This window comes from Cheilinus undulatus, linkage group 3 (assembly GCF_018320785.1).
Source record: "Cheilinus undulatus linkage group 3, ASM1832078v1, whole genome shotgun sequence".
Taxonomy (NCBI): domain Eukaryota; kingdom Metazoa; phylum Chordata; class Actinopteri; order Labriformes; family Labridae; genus Cheilinus; species Cheilinus undulatus.
In genome coordinates this window covers 13406197-13426349 of record NC_054867.1, presented here as the reverse complement: position 1 = coordinate 13426349, position 20153 = coordinate 13406197, and the positions used below count along the sequence as shown (strand labels likewise).

General features: G+C 39.3%; 1 protein-coding gene across 1 annotated transcript in view; it reads right to left on the bottom strand.

The window, feature by feature from the left end:
- The window catches only part of LOC121506958 (constitutive coactivator of PPAR-gamma-like protein 1 homolog), a 39193-nt gene that overhangs the window by 5910 nt on the left and 13130 nt on the right, over window positions 1-20153 (bottom strand). Inside the window, exons 6-16 of the mRNA XM_041783026.1 lie at window positions 16167-16255; window positions 15819-16069; window positions 14817-14910; window positions 13841-14062; window positions 13398-13569; window positions 6914-7163; window positions 6638-6752; window positions 5741-5950; window positions 1792-1990; window positions 1526-1664; window positions 637-733 (exon numbers count right to left, since the gene is read on the bottom strand). Of these exons, the coding sequence (XP_041638960.1) occupies window positions 637-733; window positions 1526-1664; window positions 1792-1990; window positions 5741-5950; window positions 6638-6752; window positions 6914-7163; window positions 13398-13569; window positions 13841-14062; window positions 14817-14910; window positions 15819-16069; window positions 16167-16255 (1838 nt within the window). The remainder of the gene's footprint in view (window positions 1-636; window positions 734-1525; window positions 1665-1791; window positions 1991-5740; window positions 5951-6637; window positions 6753-6913; window positions 7164-13397; window positions 13570-13840; window positions 14063-14816; window positions 14911-15818; window positions 16070-16166; window positions 16256-20153) is intronic.

Genomic DNA, 20153 nt, shown 5'->3' with positions numbered 1-20153 from the left:
TACATGTATGTAGTGACTAAAATGGATGTAGTCTAATGTCAGCACTGGTACTTTCACTGTCAGTTGTGGTGTGCAATGTTGTGATGGTCATGCATTTGCATGTGGTCAGTAAAGTAAAGCCTGAAACAGACTTCATTGAGGGTCTGTAGGAAAAATGTACTGCATTCAAAGAGAAAACATATACAGCCAAGGAGCCGTTTCTTTGTGTAGTGAAAAATCTACTAAAAACATTTTTTAGATAAACAAATGAAGGTAATTAGTAATACTCAAAGTATTTTTTCAGATCAACAATGAGACTTTAATTTTGTACCAGCATGTTTAATAATTTGTGAAACATTAACTAGCAAATAAAGATTCATAAAGAACCCACACTTTCAAGTTTTTGTGTGGGAGAATATGTTTAATCATTACAAATTAAAATAAATTAGGATAAAAAAATGTGCCTCAAGAGTGTTTTTTATCCTAATTTTACTCTCGGTAGCATTTTAAGACAGACAGAAATGTGCTTTTATTTGCATAAAAGTAAATGGAGAATTTACAATCCTTATCCCACAAAGGTCTAGTGAAGTCTAGTGATTACAGCATGAAGTGCAGACACATGTTTCCCATGTGAAGAGTGTTTCATGTCTCACTTACCAGATACCCTGTCTGACTCTTGAAGACTCGAGTGTGGTACCTTCCTCCTCGTCCAAACGTCCTGATGACGGGTGTTGAAATCACACCTCTGGGACGACTACAGGCGACAGAGAACAGTCCCTATGAATAACCCAGGGTTCCTACATGCTTTTAAAAATCAAATTTAAGACTTTTTAAGACCTGTACTGTGAAAAATCAAAACCACTTTTTTCATGATAGACAGTCAAAAATAAAAGGTATGAAATTTTCAGCACACTGGACCAGGGCTGAATTTTATGATTCATTGACCTGTTTATGAAATTTCAAATATAAAGGAAAGAATGAATGTTTTGGCCATAAACGCCCAAATGAAATTATTTCTGGCACATTCAATGCCTCGACTCTATCAACATAATGTTGACATTTATGATAATGCATTTTTGCTATTAAAAAGCAGAATAATGTGGTTTACCAGTGAAAACCTGTTAAAATAAGGGTGGGCTACAGGTGGGTACTGGTGTTTCACAACAACACAGAATTTATTAAATCCCAAAGAGTCACATAACAACAGAGAGGGGTCTGGATTCTTCTCCCAGGAAATTCACAAAATCCAACACTGATTTCCTGAATTATATAGAACATTTATGCAACAGTTTGTGGAGGGCAATGATTAAAATCATCTAAGGTTGGCTTGAAAACAAAGCCTGGATAAGGACATGTCCTATTCAAAGTGCATTCTAAAATTTAAGAATTCTCGTTTGTAAAAATCTGACTTTTTAAGACTTTTTATGGCATTAAATCTCAAATGTGCAATTTAAGACTTTTCAAGTATCTGCAGGGACCCTGTAAGCTATGAATTCTATCAAGAAAAAGTAGACAATTGGATGTCTCATCTTCTCGCTGTGCTCACCCTCGGTTTGGTCCACCCACAGACACCACCTGGACAGGGAAGCCTCCTCTTCCTCTGCCGCGCCGAGCTCCAGCCCACTGACCCACAACAGTGCCGGCTATCTCCAGCTTCCCACCCTGCGACGACATTCCTTGAAGTCCTTGTATGGAGGAAATAAAAATGTTGGGTTACACTAGTGCAATCTTAGTGAAATCTTTCACTTTTACACATGTCATTTTAAAAACAAAACACAAAAATATATAGCCAGCAGCCGTATCTGTGCTCACCAGGCATCCCTCTGCCTCTCCCCTGAGGAGGCATCATAGGAGGTGGGGGGAAGAAGGAGCCAGCGGGAGGGTAGAAAGGCATCCCGTGAGGAGGTGGAATTGGCGGTGGGGGGAATGGAGGAGGATGAGGTGGTCGAGTGAAGTTTAGACCTTCAAGGATGCTCTGACGCATCTTCTCCGCCTTGGCAACCAGTTCGACCTAAAGAGACCAAAACAGATCATCACTTTATCCATCAGATCTAATACTTTCTAAAATAAAAAAGGATATGGATTTATCCTATTCTAGAGGTTGATTCACTGATAAAAGTAGAATCAACCTACACAGCTCCACTTCAGAAGGATATGACCGCATGTTTTTATACTACCTAAAATAACAGATGTAGAGCAAATTCAGCAGTCTGTCCTGCTCTGAAGAAGAATAACTGTGAAAATGAATGTGTTTATCCATGGCGGCCCCTCAAAGTAAACAAATCCAGGTAAATCAGTGCAGATAAAAATCCTCAGCATGGAAGTGCATGATCAGTGTTAGTCTTCTGTCATTATTTGACAACTTCTGCCTATATTTAAAGGCAGATAAATGGCTGAAACCTGATTTTGAGGCTTGAAAGCAGTTTAAAATGCATACTAACTGCCTTCTTTGGTTCACAAAATCAAACTTGAGTTATACCATTGTGGATTTCATACATTTGTTATAATTATTTTCTTATTTTTCACACACTGGGACAACAGCTCACAGGTGACGACAGTAAGAACTGCATTAGGCATGTAACTGGACCCTGACACTGCTTCTGACACCAAAACCAAGTTTAAAAATAGTCTCATAATTATCACTATCTCATTGTTATGACAACCATGGGATTACCAACATTTTAAACAAGGAAAACTTTAACAGTTTAGCAGTTGTTTGTAGTTTTACAAGTCTTCTCTACTTAAAAATAATTATTTTCTTTCCTCAATCATCTTTGAGCCAAGGTAGTTTTATTTCTATAGTACATAATCATTAGTCTCTTTTACATGGCACAGGTCACAGAGCAGGTGTAGCTAACAGGTGGGCTACTCTTTATAAATATAAATACTTACTGAATCCTACCTGCCTACTCTCATGGTTTGTGGCTGCTAGTGGTGGCTCTTCCTCAGTTCTTATTGAAAAAAGCTAGGTTACTATTTGCAAAGAGCTTCTTCCTATTGTATGCATTACCCTATACAACACCACATAAGGCAGCAAATTAATTCATAGACGTGGATGGTGGTTTGCACATTGTATGTTACATCTTGCACATTTGGTACCGCTAGCTTACCTGTGTCACTAAAAAAAAAAGGGGACAAAAAACCATTGGTTTTCTTACATATTTGGCTGCGTCAGCTTCTAAAACTTTATTACTCAAAACTCTTTCGGGTCCACCTTACCTCTTGTCCAAATCTGACAATGGGGGCAACTGGACTTGATTGAGCTTCTTGAAGAAGCCATTTGGAGGAGAGGTGAAACATCTTCAGGAACCTCAATCAAGTCTAGTTACCCCCATGAGGAAGATTTGGATAACCATGACCTGGATAAATGAGAACCTACACAGACTTAGCTCTTGTTGTTATCCATACATTTCTTTAGCCTAAATTAACCTCATGATTGTATTGGGGCAAGGTAATTAACCTTTTCAAGGAACCAATGTTACACTTGTATTTCCAATCTGACAGAAGGGCAGACCTCCTGACCAAGCGTATTACTGATTGGCCGTTGGTTATCACAGTCTGGAGATGAAGTAGGAGAGAGAGGAGAAGAGAGGGAACTGCAGAAAGAGAGGAGAAGAGAGGGAACTGCAGAAAGAGAGGAAAAATTTGAAGAAAAATTCTACGCAATCACAACCTGTATGATCTATTTACTGTCACTACACAACAGCCCTAGCAAGCCCTAAAAGCCCTAAAAGCAGCCCAGCACACCGGAAATTCTCCTGGTCCTCAGGGTTAGCCAATACAGGTCTGCACTGATGCATCAGTTTAACATTGGCATCAACCAGTAATGGACCTGTTTACAAACACTGGCCATTAGTCAAATGATGTAGCATGCACAGATATCAGTTACCAAGGTTTACCTGTTGTGTCCTGTCAGTTTTATGATAGCATCTGGTATAATTAGCTACATTTCCATGCCAAAAGTCACCAGTTAGACCATTTCTGATCTGTTCTCCTGGTCAAATGTGACAATAAATGTTTGCATACATCAAAAGAAGTTTCGAAAACATCGGTATCAGCCCTTATTTTCACAATCGTAGCATCTTTAGGCAATATAGAAAAAAAATATGTCTCAATATATTTTATCTTAATGGCAATGCACAATATAGAGCTTGATATTTCTTAAATAATTAAATAGAGAGAAAGAACTATTAACTTTGATAGATATACTTGACTCCTAATAATGGTTAGAGTTTTTCTTTCAGCTTGACAAAGAATGCAGGCATATGTCACACCACACTGTCTAAATTGTACAAAAGCATGGACAACATTTCGGTATAAATTAAAGTTGATCAGTAGTATAACAGAGTATAGAAAATTGATTATCTTCAGTCGTATTTTCAACCAGAAAAGAGAGAACACTGTAAAATCGACAAATGCATTGGCAACATTTGGAAAAGTGGGAGGAACTGGCAAGAAGCACCAATAAATTACTCAATACTGTGAGTCTAGGACTACTGTTTTTGTCACTGTGGTATCCAGTAGGTATCAGTTTCTAATAATAATGATATAAAAGCTCCTAAATGAAATAAAATTGAAACATTGTCTTGGCTGAGTTTACATTTCTGGTTGTTTATGCTCTTCATATTCTACTACAAAGTTCACAGCGTTTTTTTTTTGTTTTTTTTTACCTTGGATTCCATCTGTTCCTGCATACAAGCACAGAGGATTCTAAATCAAGCTTTCTGTTCACCAAACAGCCTGTTATGTTGGCTTAACTACCGTGTTTGTGCTGTGGTAGAGGCCCTGATGGATGAGGAAATGTTTCAGTACGACAATAAGCTGCTGAACAAATTATTATGAGACGGTCATTTACCTCGGGATACTTTCTGAAAGCTAAATGCTTATGTAAAGATGATTCATATGCTTTGAGACAACAGGAGATTAACAGTGATTCAAATGCAAGAAAGAGGCTTAAATCAAAGGTGAATCCCATCTTATGTGCTTCTTTGAATGTAAACATAAGACGATGCCTTTAAAACCATTGCTTTCTGAGCAAAACGCACATTTCTGATTTTACTACCATATATCAATATCATCTGAAATAATCCTCCGATTTCATGAGGTCTTCTGGCATATTTGTATATCCTTTATCACAGTACTGCCACAATTTGTCATTTATGTCACATCACAAGTGACAATATAGTAACGAGTATCTTAAATAGTCACAGTATCCCTTTGATTATCATCATGAAAACACTCTGCGGTGTCATGAGCAAATGTTCATTATGCCTGAAGAATAAGTGTTCTGGAGACAGAACCAGAAGATGTTTCTTGGAGAATCAAACTTATGCCAAAGCCTGTCAGGAGAAGAGTAAAAACATTTTTTTTGTCAAGAAAAGCTTTCAGTGTTGAAGCTTTGCAAGATGGACCTGTCTGACAGACATGGACCTAACAGATATGGAATCTGGCCAATCCATGGACTCTGTCAGGGTGTATGAGGTTTATCTAAAATGCAGACAAAAGAAAGTTGTGCTGGCTAAGAGCTGAGCTTGACTTAAGATTCTTGTCTGTTCTAACTGAAGCCTGCTGAGGTCACTGATTATTAAAAACAAGAAAATGAAATGTAAGGAACTGGGTGGGGCACGCAAAGACAGGAATACTCAGACTGAGGAGTCAGTGGATCCTAATGGCGCACTCTAGTGTGTCCATTCAGATCTGCTATAAACCATGTTAATGTGATTAAGTTGTGCTGACTTGTGCATGGTGCGTATGAAGCTACCTGACCATCACAGAGGTCAATGAGCTGGGCCTTCTCCCTGTTGGCTTTGTTGAGTTTACTCTGAAGCAGCTTGCCGTCAAAGTACATCCATGGACAGCAGTGCTCCCAGGGTATAGGCTGCCCGCACGCGTCGTTGGCAAACAGAGCCATGTCCACTCCGCTCATGAACAGAGCAGCCAGCTGGACTCCTCGAGGGTCGAGGTTGTCAATCTGTTGAAGAGAAGCATCCTGACTAATTAAATGTCCAAAACAGCATCTAAAAAAGACAATACAATCATCTACAAGGGTGCAGAGCAAAGCATTGAGCAAGCGTAAACAGCTCATTCACTCCTGGCTGCACAAATACAGCTGTACAACCTAATCCAGCCAACACAAAAAGCCAGCAGACACAACCTAGATGTTCTGGCACAGCAGAGAGCAGACAGGCTGACAAAGCTACACACAGACAGACCACAAGGACCAAAGCACACAGCTTGTGTGGATGGTTTACATGAACAAAAGGCCAAATGAGAGCAGAGCACAGGCGCTTTAACGGCTCTGGCTGAGACTTGATAAACCATCCACACATGACACGAGAACCCCTGCGAGTCACTTAAAGCTCTACATAAATACATCTTTTAGTGCAAAGCTACAGCTTCAGGGACAACTGGCTCAGACAAAACTGTGTTTTGTAGAGCCAGTTGCTTTGTATGCAAATATGAGGAGTGTCCAGAGAAAATCGTACTTGAAATCTGACAGGAATAAGCTAACTCTATCACCAGTTTCAGTAATAATGAAAGATTTCAAATACAAATAGGCAAAAAAGAGCAAGGTAAATTATGTTATCTACACTCCTGTGCTTCAGGGCTGGTATACATTTCTCTGACACTCCTCATAAAGTTTACACTACAAAATCACCTTCAGTTCCTGCAGCTGGTCAGGCTCATAAAGTTTAGGAGAAAGTGCTTGGGCTAGGAAAGCGTCAAGTTCGTTACGACGCAAAATTCTTACTCCTGGCCATTGTAACATAAACCTGAAGCAAAACAAAGAAGGTTAACATAGTTATAATGCTGTCTTAGAACTCCTTTCCTCCCTTACACTAAAATGACTACACACTGCACTCACCAAATCAGTGACATCTATAACATGTTTCTGCATGTAAGGCTATAGTCTGTCCTAGATTTACAGACTTACCGCAGCACGCAGCACAGCACCATTAAAGGCATGGGGACGTTGGCAGAGTTCAGCATAGCAGGAGTGTCAGAGCGCATGCAGGCCAGGAACGCTCTCATCCTGCGGTTCTTGTCCTCTACGGCCTTCCCCAACCACAGCTTCTTTAGGTTAGGACAGGTCCACTCCCTGAATGGCAGAGCCTCCACCAGCTCTGGAGTGTGAGGAGATTTGCCTTTGTAGGCGGCCCACTCTTTGACAAGGACGTGTGTATCTGTGGAGCAATATTTGAGAGAGATCAGGATTTGCCTCAGGATCTTATCTTGAAAAAGCACAGATTTTACCTGGGACCAAAGTGCTTCAACCTCAGTGAAGAGAGAGGGTAAGGTTTTTATTACAACCTTCTACTTTTACATCGAGACAGAAGAAAGGAAGCTCATGGGAAACATTGTGACATTGCAATTTTCCCTGTTTTATATGATGAAAGCTCCGTCAAGATGTGGATCTCAGCCCATCTTCTATAAGATGCATCATAAATACATGAGAGAAACTGTACATTTACATAACAGACAAGTCCTGTGTCTACGTTATAGCCACAATTAGTTGCTTAAACTAAAGTCCATGATTTCAATGTGTTTGATGCTCATATTGTTCGTTTATTTCTTTTTTTTGGCAAATGTATGGAGTAGATAATGACATCCCTGATAATATTTTGATAGCCTGTGCAGACCAATTTCTTGTTTCACTTTTAATAATCTTATTGGTTGAGGCATTAGGTCCTCTATTTGTCAGATAAAGTTAAGTGAAAAACAGAACTGAACTTTGAAGGCATCTTGAACAAGTGCAATATGCCAAACTTGTGTCCACTCTTGTCACATGTTTAAATGTTAAGGCTGGCATGGATACTTGGCCCCAGTTAACGTTCTATAGTTGTGATATACACCTTATAGCTTCCAAGCTGCATGAGGCCCTTTTTTTTAGTGATTTGAATCTTTAATTATCTCACAATTTGATTCAGAATTGATTTTTGATTCAAACCGAGTCCCAAACAACACATTCCCTATTTTTAAAAAAGAGGTAAAAATTTCAGAATCTGCTCCAATCTGCTGTGCACAAAGAGACTGTATGTCTTTAACTGATAAAAATGTGCTCAAATTAATGCTTTGTAAGTATATTATAGTATATTTGAAGTGCTTTTAACCATCTAATTGCAATTATAGCAAGAAAAAAGTCATTTACACTTTAATTGCTAAATATTTTAATATGAATAAAAAGTGTGGGCTTAAGAAGGAATGTATGTATCAGAAACTTCTCAGCGGGAAAAAAAAATTAATTAATTGAAAGCCTTAACAGTAAACGAAACCGTAGGAGAGCAGGTGTTTTTTTATGTCTATGATATGCTTAGGAGATATGAATTGAATGAAAAACTAAACATAGGTTCCTTTTTTATTTTTTATATCCGTTATTATCCTAGATGCATTCTTGTAGCCACCAGTAACACGGTCACTCGTTAAACCGTAACACCGGTCACTGACTATCCGTGCCAGTCAACAGCTCTCTGATATTTACTCTGGATGAACATGCTAACAGTGCAGCTAACGAGCCATACACCTGTAGCATCAGTGACTGACGCAGCACATGGAGGAAAATATTTTCCGCAGGTCAACAGTTGAAATTAAGCCCAGGATGTAGTAAAGTACGTTCAAAAATAATCTTGGAAATCTTGAATCGATTCAGAATCATAGACATTAATATATGTAATTCTGATATGAATCAATTTTTTATTGCACCACTATTTTTCTGATTACTCGTGGCTCTATTAAAGATACAACATGTACAATTTTTGCACTAAAATATCTTTATTAATTCAAAAAGCAACCAGTCCCATGTTATAGATTTTTTAACTAAGGTCTAACAGTATCTTAAATATTTCTAAGTTTTCAAAGACAGAAAAGTTCTTAATCATCATAATTGTAAAAGGATGTGTCTTGTCATGTGGCTGCCATAGGTTGCTTCCACTCTAAACTCAACTCTGTAACATGGAACCCTTGGAAAATTTTGTTCCCACTGACTCTGTGCTACAAAATAAATCTTACAAGGGCAGAACATCCACTGGTTAAGATCTTTCTCATTATTCTTTAATTAATGTCAAGATTTGAAAGAACAGTTTTTCTACAGTTCTGTCATAACACATAAGATATTTGATTCTTTGCTTCAATCTTCTGACAGTCATTTAATTGAAAGGACTGCTTTCACCAAGGCTTCACATTTGTTTGTATTGGCTTTGCACCCTGAAAATCCCAGAAATATTTAGAGCTAAGTAGGAAGGCTGGGGCAGAGGTTATGAATCTTTCTTTTCAAGTGCCTGTTTTTTATTGTTTTCAATTCATCAGATATCCCCTTGAAGAGAGGATCAGACATTTGTTTAATGCTGAGTGCAAAGACAGAAAAATACTCCAAGCAAATTTACTCAGTCTCTTCTTCAAGGATTTTGGTTAAATATTTTAATCCGCATTCTAAATCTATTGTTGAGAGCAAAGAGCTGAGTATGGGTAGTAAAATGAAGGGCCAGTCAGTCCAAGCAAATCCTTTTTATTGCATCTTCTCTGTCAAGGATTGAAGAAGTGTTCCTCTTGTCTGCTATTGATTACGAGTTCAGCTGCATGCCAACTGTTCATGAAAAAAAAAAAAAAAACACGCCTGCTCTGTCTTTACAAGTTTATGTAACGGGCTTAGTTTTTATTCTGTTTGAGATAACGGAGGGTGGGACTGACCTCTGGGAAATTTAAATTGACATTTTAACACTATTATGAAGCATATCGTAGATAGTAATTGACCAGGAATTAAGCAGCTGTTAGCAGATAAAGAAAAATGAGCTCTAGACAAATAAAAACAGCAGCAATTCTAATGTTAAGGTTTTATGTATATACACAGGTCATAAACTTATGACAGGCAGTCCTGGTTAAAAATTTCACAAAAATGATTGCAAAAAAAAGTCATTGAATAAGTATTTAATAGTTGTAACCAAAAAACCATCTTAATTTTGCACAAAGTAGACATCACTACTAATATTGTCATCCCTCTCCAGTCCCACTGTTCACAAGCGTATTGTCCTCAATTATGAGGGTGTTGAGGTACTTGGAGTGACATCATAAACTTGTTTGCCTTAATATTAAGGGTTGATTGTATTTAATCATTATTTCTAAACAGATGAATTACAAACACACATTTTATACAAATGAAGCTTTCCTTATTTCAGAGACTCTGCTAAACAGAGGGTGTATCATGGATTAATGAATTAATAACTAGTGATGCTCCTTAAATACTACATTCTTTTCTTTTACTTCAGATATGACTGAAGTGAGCACCCAAAACAAACCTTTTTAAAAGCAGTCTCTTGCTCTCCCATTTCTTGTTGTTATGGAGATCACGCATATATTTTTTAAAGCCCTACATAAGGCATGTTCACACTAGGGCTGACACCTGCATTCGGTTGGTCAGGTGGTTAGTCGTTGAGCTCTCATCCAACCAAGATCCTGCTGTTTGGTTGGTCACAAGCTTGTGTGGCGGGAGCACACAGCTGACTGACTGAGAGATGTTCGGCAGGAGAGTGAGGAGTAATGCAGCGCCTAGCAATACAGGTAGAGAGGCAAAGTGTCGTACTGATTGTTTCATAGCGGTTACCCTGTAAATAGCTTTGAAATAACATCTTAAACTGGAAAGAAAGATGCAGTATATGCATCTGTCAAAGCATCACCTCCTGAGGTCTTTTTAATTCAGCAAATACAAGTATGAAGTCCCTTTATCATCTCATTTAAATGCAGATGTCAGCATTAGTGTCTGTACAGGTCGTTGCACACTGAGTCTGGGTTGTTTATTGGATCCCTAATCCAAAACAGGTCCCCCACTTAAGGCCTTCACACTGAGTCTATTGCATTTTATATGTACTCACTGGCAAATTGTTTCATACTGCGACAAAAATATGCAGTGATGATGAGCCTGCGGCTCTGCCACTCCTCTAAAATCACTCTGGATCCATCAGACAAAGAGCTTCATTTGATACCAGCTCGTACATCACAGCTGTGCCAAGTTGGAGAAATAAGAGAGCAACTTTCTAATTCAGTCTGTTGGGTGGCTGTGAGATCAAACTTCTGCTTTTATCTGTTATATTTCCATGGTTAATATCCTTATAATAGACAGGCAAACCACAGTGTTTAAAGTGAGGTTTTGATGCGACAGAGGTCGATAGAAAAGGAGGGGGGGCTGAGCGAGGGAGAGAATAGGAAGCAGCAGGTGCTATTTTGAATCATCAATCACCATCTAAATAAGTTGGACTGATGCAAATATTTGCATAAAATTGAACCTGTTCTGAAAAAAAAATAATGACAGATGAAAGTTTCAGCATCAGTGTGCAAACACGATTAGAGAAACATGACATCGTATATCTTTATTAAAACTCAGTGTGCAAAACATTTACGGACAGACAGAGAGCAGAAGAGGGACAAGAAGATGATGTCTTCTGGTGATTAAGTCCCGACCAGCACACTTTTTACTTCACCATAGTAAATAAACGCTGCATGCTGTCTGAAATATGCTCATGAATTACACCGCCCGGGCTGGAACAAGTGACTTCTGTTAACACAGTTATCCTCATGAATAAATAAACAATTATTCTGTTTGCACATTTTGTAGGCTGGAAACTAACTAGTGAATAGGCAGTGATCACGAAAATTGTTGGCTGATTGTCGCAGAGTCAGTTGTTATTTTAGTAAAAACATAATGAGGTTAGGAATAATCAAGAATGCTTCTTAAATTAACTTTTAAGACACAGCTGACCTGCGGATGTGTGAGCAGTAAACAGTGTGCAGAGGCAGAAGGACACAAAATTGCGAAAGCCGCATCATAAATTAGATCCTGGCACAGAGGGATTTTTTGGGAGAAAGGAAGTGCTGTGTATGATTTCGACACAGCGGACAGGCGAGCAAACTTATTTTCTTGGCCCATTTATTCATAAAACTCGTTAATTTACACAGACAAAACGTTCCCATCTATAGCCGCTATGCGCCAGCTCTCTCGGAGCTTGTACTAACAACAGGATCAAATAACACGGAAATCACTGGAGGCTAATGCCACTACCATAGCCAAGCACCTCAGACGAACCAACTTCAAAAATCCTGAAATATCCCTTTAAAGCTTGCTTGAATGGGCTGTGCAGAAGTGGACTTACTCTCACGCATTTCATTAAGAAAGAAAAGGAGCCTAATTCTTGGAGTAAAAGAAATCAAATGTTCAGTGGTAGAGACAGACTTTATTTCAGTCCAATTCAGTCTAGAGCTGGGCAATATAACCAAAGAAATATGTCACAGTATTTTTGTCCTCTTTGCATCAACAGCATTATTGCACAATATTGCAAAATAAAAAAGGGATTCAGGCACTAAAACCCTACTTCTCCTCCAAAAACAAGCCTGTGATGTCATACTCAAGATTGTCCATGCATAAGATCACAGAATGATTCTTTTATAAGTCCGTGTATTCAGTTTGTAGCTACATCTGTGTTTTGAAGTTCCATGTTTAGCTGCTACTGAAAAAAGGCCTAACTTCCTGATGTGACATTTACAATGTAAGCATTTGACCGACATGAAAATGGTGATTTTTAATGGGGGGAAAACTTGTCAGAAATAATGTTAATCAATGGACTAACAGAGCATAGGCAAGTCTACACTGTTTACAGCTGCTTCTTTGACCACAGCTCACTTCTTTTAACCATCTTAGACTTAAATTGCACCTTTAACAATAACAGTGGTTCAAGATTATTTAACAGAGATGCAAATTACTGTTGTGCTGGGCTCAACACAACGGCATCAGTCAACTCCAGGAGACAGCCTGTGTCAAAGCCCCAGACACTCACTCAGTGTTGCTGTTATACATCCAACTTGGAGAGGAAAGAATGCACATTTACCCGGTTCCTGGGCTGCACCTTATCTATTTTAACACCCACTCTACCATTAGAAGAAGGCAGTGCCATTTGGTCAGTAAGCATGTAGGTCCAAGCAGCCTCTCGTCTTGGAGTGTGAGAGTGAAACATGCTGATGACAGGACTAAATATGCACGGCTTTCTGTCACAAATCAGTCTGTTACACTGTTTTTATTCGCCAGCCACCATGTCTGTAAGATGAAGCTTTTGTTGGCATCGGTTTAGCCTCACTTGTGTGCACTGCAGTCTGATGCTTGTGTTTAACCTGTGGTGACAGACCTGCAAAAACCTGTTTTTTACGGCAGAAGTGAAGTATTAATATAACTTTAATATCCACCTCTAATGCAGCCTTATATGTTATAACATCTCCAAATAATCAGCTGAGTGGATATTTGGTGCTCTAAATAAAGAAGCATGACAGAAAACTTCAGAGGAGTTTTAAGATTTAGAAGAATTTCTAGATTTTGCTTGTGTGAACAACTGGCCTAGTTTGAAACTCCTGATAAATAAGGGCTTTTTAACCACAGGACTCACATTCAGGGAGGCAGTTCTTCCTCATGGCGAGTCTCTCAGCCTTCTTCCTGGCCTCTGCCAGACTGAAGAGCACTCCGTAAACATATTGACGGATGGGACGAAACAGCTGCACAGCTGAAGGCAGGTCTTTGTTAGCTTCATCTTCAATGGTGACAGATAGCTTTATCTCCCCCTGTAAAGACACAGTGTTACCTAAATGCTGCATGATGCTACTCAGAGATCACAGTAAAGACTACAGACTCTACTCATGAAGTGTCTGCATCAGCCTTTTGACTAAACAGAATAACATGTTGGGATGGATTTTTCTTCAGCTTTGAATGAACTTGTTAAAATAGAAGATAATGCCTGGAATTAGAATCTTCTATTTTTCTTTAGCTTTGAATGAACTTGTTAAAATAGAAGATACTGCATGGAATTAGATTAAAAGTGTAAATGAGTCTAACCTTTGTGACAACATGGTAGATGTAGGGGTACATAAGGCCCTTCTTGTGTCTGTGCTCAGCCACCCGCAGGACTTCGGGGGCCACAGCAGGAAGAGGAGGGGTGGTGATGTCCATGTGGTTCCTGGTGGGCATCGAGAGTAGGGAGGGGATCTGGACATTGGGGCTGTGGAGACCCCCCTGCTGTGACTCTGGGCTAGCAGCGTAGGTTGCATAGAGGTCACCCTAGGACCAATGGGGCACAGAGGTTAGTTAGCTGGCCGCTAGTTTAGTTTTTATGTAAAAATGCCTTTTAGTTTAGTCATTTTTTTAGTTGTTTTCACCATTTTTAGTCGCAGTCTTGATTTAGTTAATTAAAACTCAAAACATTTTATTCAGTTAATAAAATGTCCTTACATTTTAGTCTTTAATTTTTGTCACATCAAATATTTTCTTTAAACTAATTTAATTAGCCATATTGTAAAATTACTTCAAATGCAAAACACTCATATCAATGCTTACTTTTTTTCACCAAAGATGTATTTTGAGCTAATCTTTGTCCTTGTGGATAGAGGGTACTGGACTAACATTTTTAGTCATAGTTTAAAGGTCACAGTTATTATGCAATATATACTTTTTCAGGCTTTTCTAACAAAAATATGTGCTCCCCCATTCAGAAAATGTTTACTGACACAAGCTGTTCTCAGATTTTCCCCTCATGTCATGTGGGGAATTAGCACCACCCCCAGGTTTTGTTGCAGTCAGGGGCGGAGTCAGATCGCTCATTAACATTTAAAGTTAAAGACACAGAAACAGCTCGTTCTGAGCAGGGCTGAAACAGAGGGGGTTTTAGACATGCAAAAATGCAATACTGGAGGGTTTCTTTAACAACAAACTTCACAGGCATTTATTCCGGGACCTCTGAGACCTACATAAACTTGTCTTAAAGGGGTAAAATATGTGACCTTTAAGTTAACATTGTTCCTGAGGTATTACTCACTTTTGTTTGGTCCCCCAGGTCTCCCTCTGGTGGGTTTAGAGAATGTGGAGTATGTCCATTTTTTTCCCAGCCTCCCTTATGGTCACTAAGATGACTAATAAAACAGAGAACAGCACACATATTGCTGTGGATTAGAGACACAGTACTACAACACTGATAGTATTTGGATGGCAGTAGGCTGTAGAACATAAGGTTGTATCTGCATACAGGAAAGTAAAAGTGTTTACAAAAGAAGAATCTGACAGTAAATTTTTGGGGGTGAATGATTCCTGAATCGGTACATCTAAGAGAAAAAATTTGTGTTAAAAGTCAGTGGCTGAATAAAAGCTGTCTTGGTTTCGTTAATGATTCAGATAAATATCTTACAAAGATGGTAACAGAACAAACAAGGTGTAATGGGTGTAACTTCCTTAAGCAAGAGGTTCAAACAAAGGTCATATACTGGCGTTGCATCAGAGACAAACTAAGTAAATGTGTCAGTCAGTTTGTATGAACAGCCAAGACAGCAAAGCAATTAAAAGACATTTATGCTCTGAAATCAAACAAGTGCACATAAATCTTGTGCCTTTACTTTGGGGTGGCAAGGTACTGAAATGAAACACCGGAATCTGCGATGTAATTTAATATGGTAGGCAGGTATCAGGTGTGTTGGTACCAGATTTCAATACTCATCCCTACTGATTGGTGTCAACATGGAGGTTTAACTATTTGGCTCACAGCTGTCAAAGGCTTGTCACACTAAGAGCCACACTTCCGTTGCCTCACATTAAAAAAAAAACGTGAAACATGTCATTCTCTTTACAAGGAGAGCCTGAAATTCAGTTCAGAGAATTAACTCTCTAATGGTGTTAAGACAGTGTGTAACAGATGCAGCATGGACAGCAGTTGTGTGACACTGTGCAGCGTCTGACTTTGCATGCTGTTAGGACACAGTGTCAGTGGTTTCCCATACAAAACAGACAGCAGCAGACACTGTTGTGTTTTGCATTGCGCTGGACTCACTTGGCAGTTGTGCCTGAGCTCTCATCATTCTCTGAGGAGGAAGATGCAGAGGAGTTGTTGAAGACAGCGGCCTGTGTGTGGTTGGGGCTGCTGGCCTTGCCTGGGTTGCTTGGAGAAGACCTCTCATAAAGCGGCGTGTGCTTCCCTTCATGAGGAATGTTGCTAAAACTGTTCTGCTCAGTGAGGCCTCTCTCAACAGAGTCCAGAGCAAGGCTGGGGTCCACCAGAGGCTCTAAGAATGGGAGATGGACCTACAGACAAGGAAGAATAATAGAAACATGTTTTTTTTAAGCTAGAAACTTGGAAGATATCACTCTTGGGTGCTGTGCTGTTATTTCCCCATCTTACCCCAGGTTTCATGGGCAGCGGCACCTGTGGAATGTTGAGCATCTTTGGAGATGGCACTGCAGCAGGCACTCCCATGGGTTTTGGTCTGACTGTGAGTAATACAAAAAAGAAAGTCAGCATATAGTGCACAGAGCTCCTGGGCGTGCTGCCGAAGATTTCCACCAATGAGAAACAACAAGGTCTAGCTGGTACTGATTTATGAGAATTGCTGATTTATTGGACACAGCCTGGTTTAAGAAAATATCATATTTTTTTATTTTAGATTCAATTTAAGTAAGCTAAAATCCTTTTTTCCTGTAAAATGTTGTGACTAAATATTGCAAGTAATAGTCAAGTATGATAATTAATCATTAGCTCTACATGGCTGAATTTCTCTCCGTAACGCATCACAGCAGTAATATACAGTGCTTAACAAATCTATTAGACCACCACCCAAAGTAAGGTTTATGTCACAGATGCCCTAAATTAACAGTACTGGTAATTGACAAAATCATTTTTTATGTTTCTGCAATGGTTAATACACCAATATGTAGAAGCTTTTTAACCCAAATGATATTTTTAATGCTAAAATATAATTATTATTGTTATCCATGAATTTTCAAATTTACTGATTTACAAAAAACTGAAAAAAATAGTAAAGCACATTATTATTTTTTTATTAATATGTCAAATTATAGTTATTTACTGTCATTCCTGATCAGAAAAATGAGTTTTAGTGGTTGAATGTTATGCTCGATTAATTTCTGACTTCTCAGAGAAGCCCAGTGAGCCGGCTCAAATTTGTGTATAAAAAGGTGAATTCAGTTTGAAATTCCTCATTTCTGTTCAAAGTGGTAAAACATGGAGAACTCACTGAAAATGAAAGAGTCCTCATTAAAGCACTTCATGATGCTGGATGGTCTCTGAGACAAATATGACAGGTGGTCTAATAAATTTGTTAAGCACTGTATGTACAAGTAATATTCCATCTTAGCCCCTAAATAAATATTTTTACACTGAGTTTGAGGATATTTTTTTAATGTTTTACTGGAATATACAAAAAATGATAGTTCAAAAAATGAATGTAGTATCAAAGCCAAGCCTGGAACCGAGTAAGGCCAGGATTCCTAACCTTACCCTCAGGTGCAGGCCAGGTTGGGCTCAAGGGAGTCAAACATATCTTGTCAGACATAACAGCACAACTATATTTCACCCTGAATTTTGGAGTTCTTGTCTTTTTCTTGTAATAATGCCAGAATAACTTTCCTCATTGAAGACCCACTGCACACAATTAGGAGATACACTGCTCAGCTCCGCTAGTCATGTTTTCTTGTTTTTTTTAAAGATTTATTTTTGGCCTTTTTGCCTGTATTTGATAGGACAGTGGATAGAGTCGGAAACAGGGGAGAGAGCGGGGAGAGACACGCAGGAAATAGTGCCACGGGCCAGATTCGAACCCAGGTCACCCGCGCACACAGCATGCGCCCCAACCACTCGACTACCAGCGCGCCGGTCATGTTTTTTAACTCAAGAAGTTTCTTAAAGAAAATGTGCTTCAAGTACAAATATTGATAGGACAGTTTTCTCAAAAAGTATGTTTTTGAAATAAAGAGAAAAACTATTCGATAGTGGCACCGCCCGTCTTCTCTGGTCTGCACTGCAAGCATACAATCAAACAGGGCAGTGGGGGAAAAGTGTGGAAGAGAGAGAAAAAGAAAAAGAAGCAAATATGATGAAGACTACAGTAGTCTGTTATGATCTCAAAAAAACTCTGCCTGCTCAGTGTACAGTGATGTGTGCACATCTACTCCTCATTCTTACTGCTCTTTTTATCATAATCAGGACAAGTCTGTGACACAAGCTTGTCTTCTGCACCTATTAAGATCTCACTTAAACAGATTGTTGTCATTAAAACAACTCTGAATTGTAGTTATAAACTTGAATTATAAGAGCCAACTTGTAAAAAATGTTGGGTGCAGTAATCAGGGCTCATAAATACAGTTAATGGGACGACCAAGCTGAGCTCAGAGAGAACTGGCTTGGATAGGGTTGGGCTGGAATTTTTGGGCCTGATTTAAGCTCCAACAGGAAATGGCACAACAGGCAGAGAGAAGTTAGAGAGTATTACAGACTCAGGAACAGTTCACTGTAGAGGAGGGCAGTAAACTGGTATTAATACCGTCACCGGTAACATTTCTGCCATGGAATGGACTTTAGCAACACCGTCATCACCGGTTTAAATGCCTACATTGTGCTGTGATTCATGCGCGAGGCATATCCGCTCCTAGAGCTGGTGGAGCGAGTGATTTGTGAGGGACAGCTTAGGCTGAGCCCAGCCTTTAGCACATTTAGCTCTAGTATTAGCCAAGCAACTAACTGAACGTCACCCACTCTTGCCGTTGTAAGTAAGCACTGATAGCAGGTGTGTTTTTTCCTCTCAAAGTTTGACTGCTGTACTACAATAGAGTCAGTGTGCCGTCTCTGTCAGCCTGCCTGGGGCTTTAACACAAGCTACAGTCATGGACAAAAGTATTGGCACCCCTGGAATTTTTCCAGAAAATACAACATTTCTCCCAGAAATTGTTGCAATTACAAATGTTTTTGTTATACATGTGTTTATTGCTTTTATGTGCATTGGAACAACACAAAAAAAGCAGTTAAAAAAAAGACAAAATTGACACAATTTTACACAAAACTCAAAAAATGGGCTGGACAAAATTATTGGCACCCTTTCAAAACTCTGGGTAAATCATTTTATTTCAAGCATGTGATGTTCATTTAAACTCACCTGTGGCAGTAACAGGTGCTGGCAATATAGAAAACACACCTGAAGCCAGTTAGAATGTATAAAAGTTGACTCAACCTTTGTGTTGTGTGCCTGTGTGTGTCACACCAAGTATCAAGAAAATAAAGAAGAGCTGAGAATTGTCTGAGGACTTAGGAAGCAAAATTGTGGAAAAATATGAACAATCTCAAGGTGACAAGACCATCTCCAGAGATCCTGAAAGTCTGTTGTCCACTATGCGTAATATAATCAAGAAGTTTACAACCATGGAACTTTGGCTAATCTCCCTGGAAGTGGACGGAAGAGAGGAATTGACAAAAGAATGCAACGCAGGATAGTTGGAATGGTGGATAAACATCCTCAGTCAACTTCCACACAAATTCAGGCTGTCCTAAAGACTCAGGGTGCAAAAGTGTCAGCTCGGACCATATGTCGTAATCTGGATGAAATGAAGCGCTATGGCAGGAGACCGAGGAGAACCCCACTGCTGACAAAGAGACATAAAAAAACCAGACTGGAGTTTGCAAAAATGTACCTGAGTAAGCCTCAGTCCTTCTGGGAGAACATTTTGTGGACAGATGAGACTAAGGTAGAGCTTTTAGGAAATGCACGTCATTCTACTGTTTACAGAAAACAGAATGAGGCCTACAAAGAAAAGAACACAGTACCTACAGTCAAACATGGTGGAGGTTCAAGGATGTTTTGGGGTTGTTTTGCTGCCTCTGGCACTCGGTGCCTTGGCTGTGTGCAAGGAACCATGAAATCTGTCAAAGTTTGTCCGATTTGAAAAATTCCAACGATGTTAGAAAGCTGAGAATTGTGGGCATGCGCACATATGTGGTTCATTACGGTACTCGCAACCATATTACGTGGGCATTCATAACAATACACCAGAAGTTTGGAGAGACAGCTACACGGATTCTCAACACCGTAACTCCTCGAAAGTTTGCTCAATTTAAAAAATTCCAACGCTGGCAGAGAGCTGAGAATCTGTGCTTTCCGGCAACATATGATGTGTGGGATATATATTACAGTAATGTTGAACAGCACCGCGAAAACAGCAGCTTTGGCAGAAGACGAGTGAGAAAGGAGAGTGAAGGAAGAGAGTTAAAGGAGAACAAGCGAAAGTGGTGTTTTGTTTTCAAACAAAAGCGTTAGATAGTGGCATTTGTGCATGTCTGTGTTTTATTACACACATTTATAAAGTCGGAGAAAGACCATCA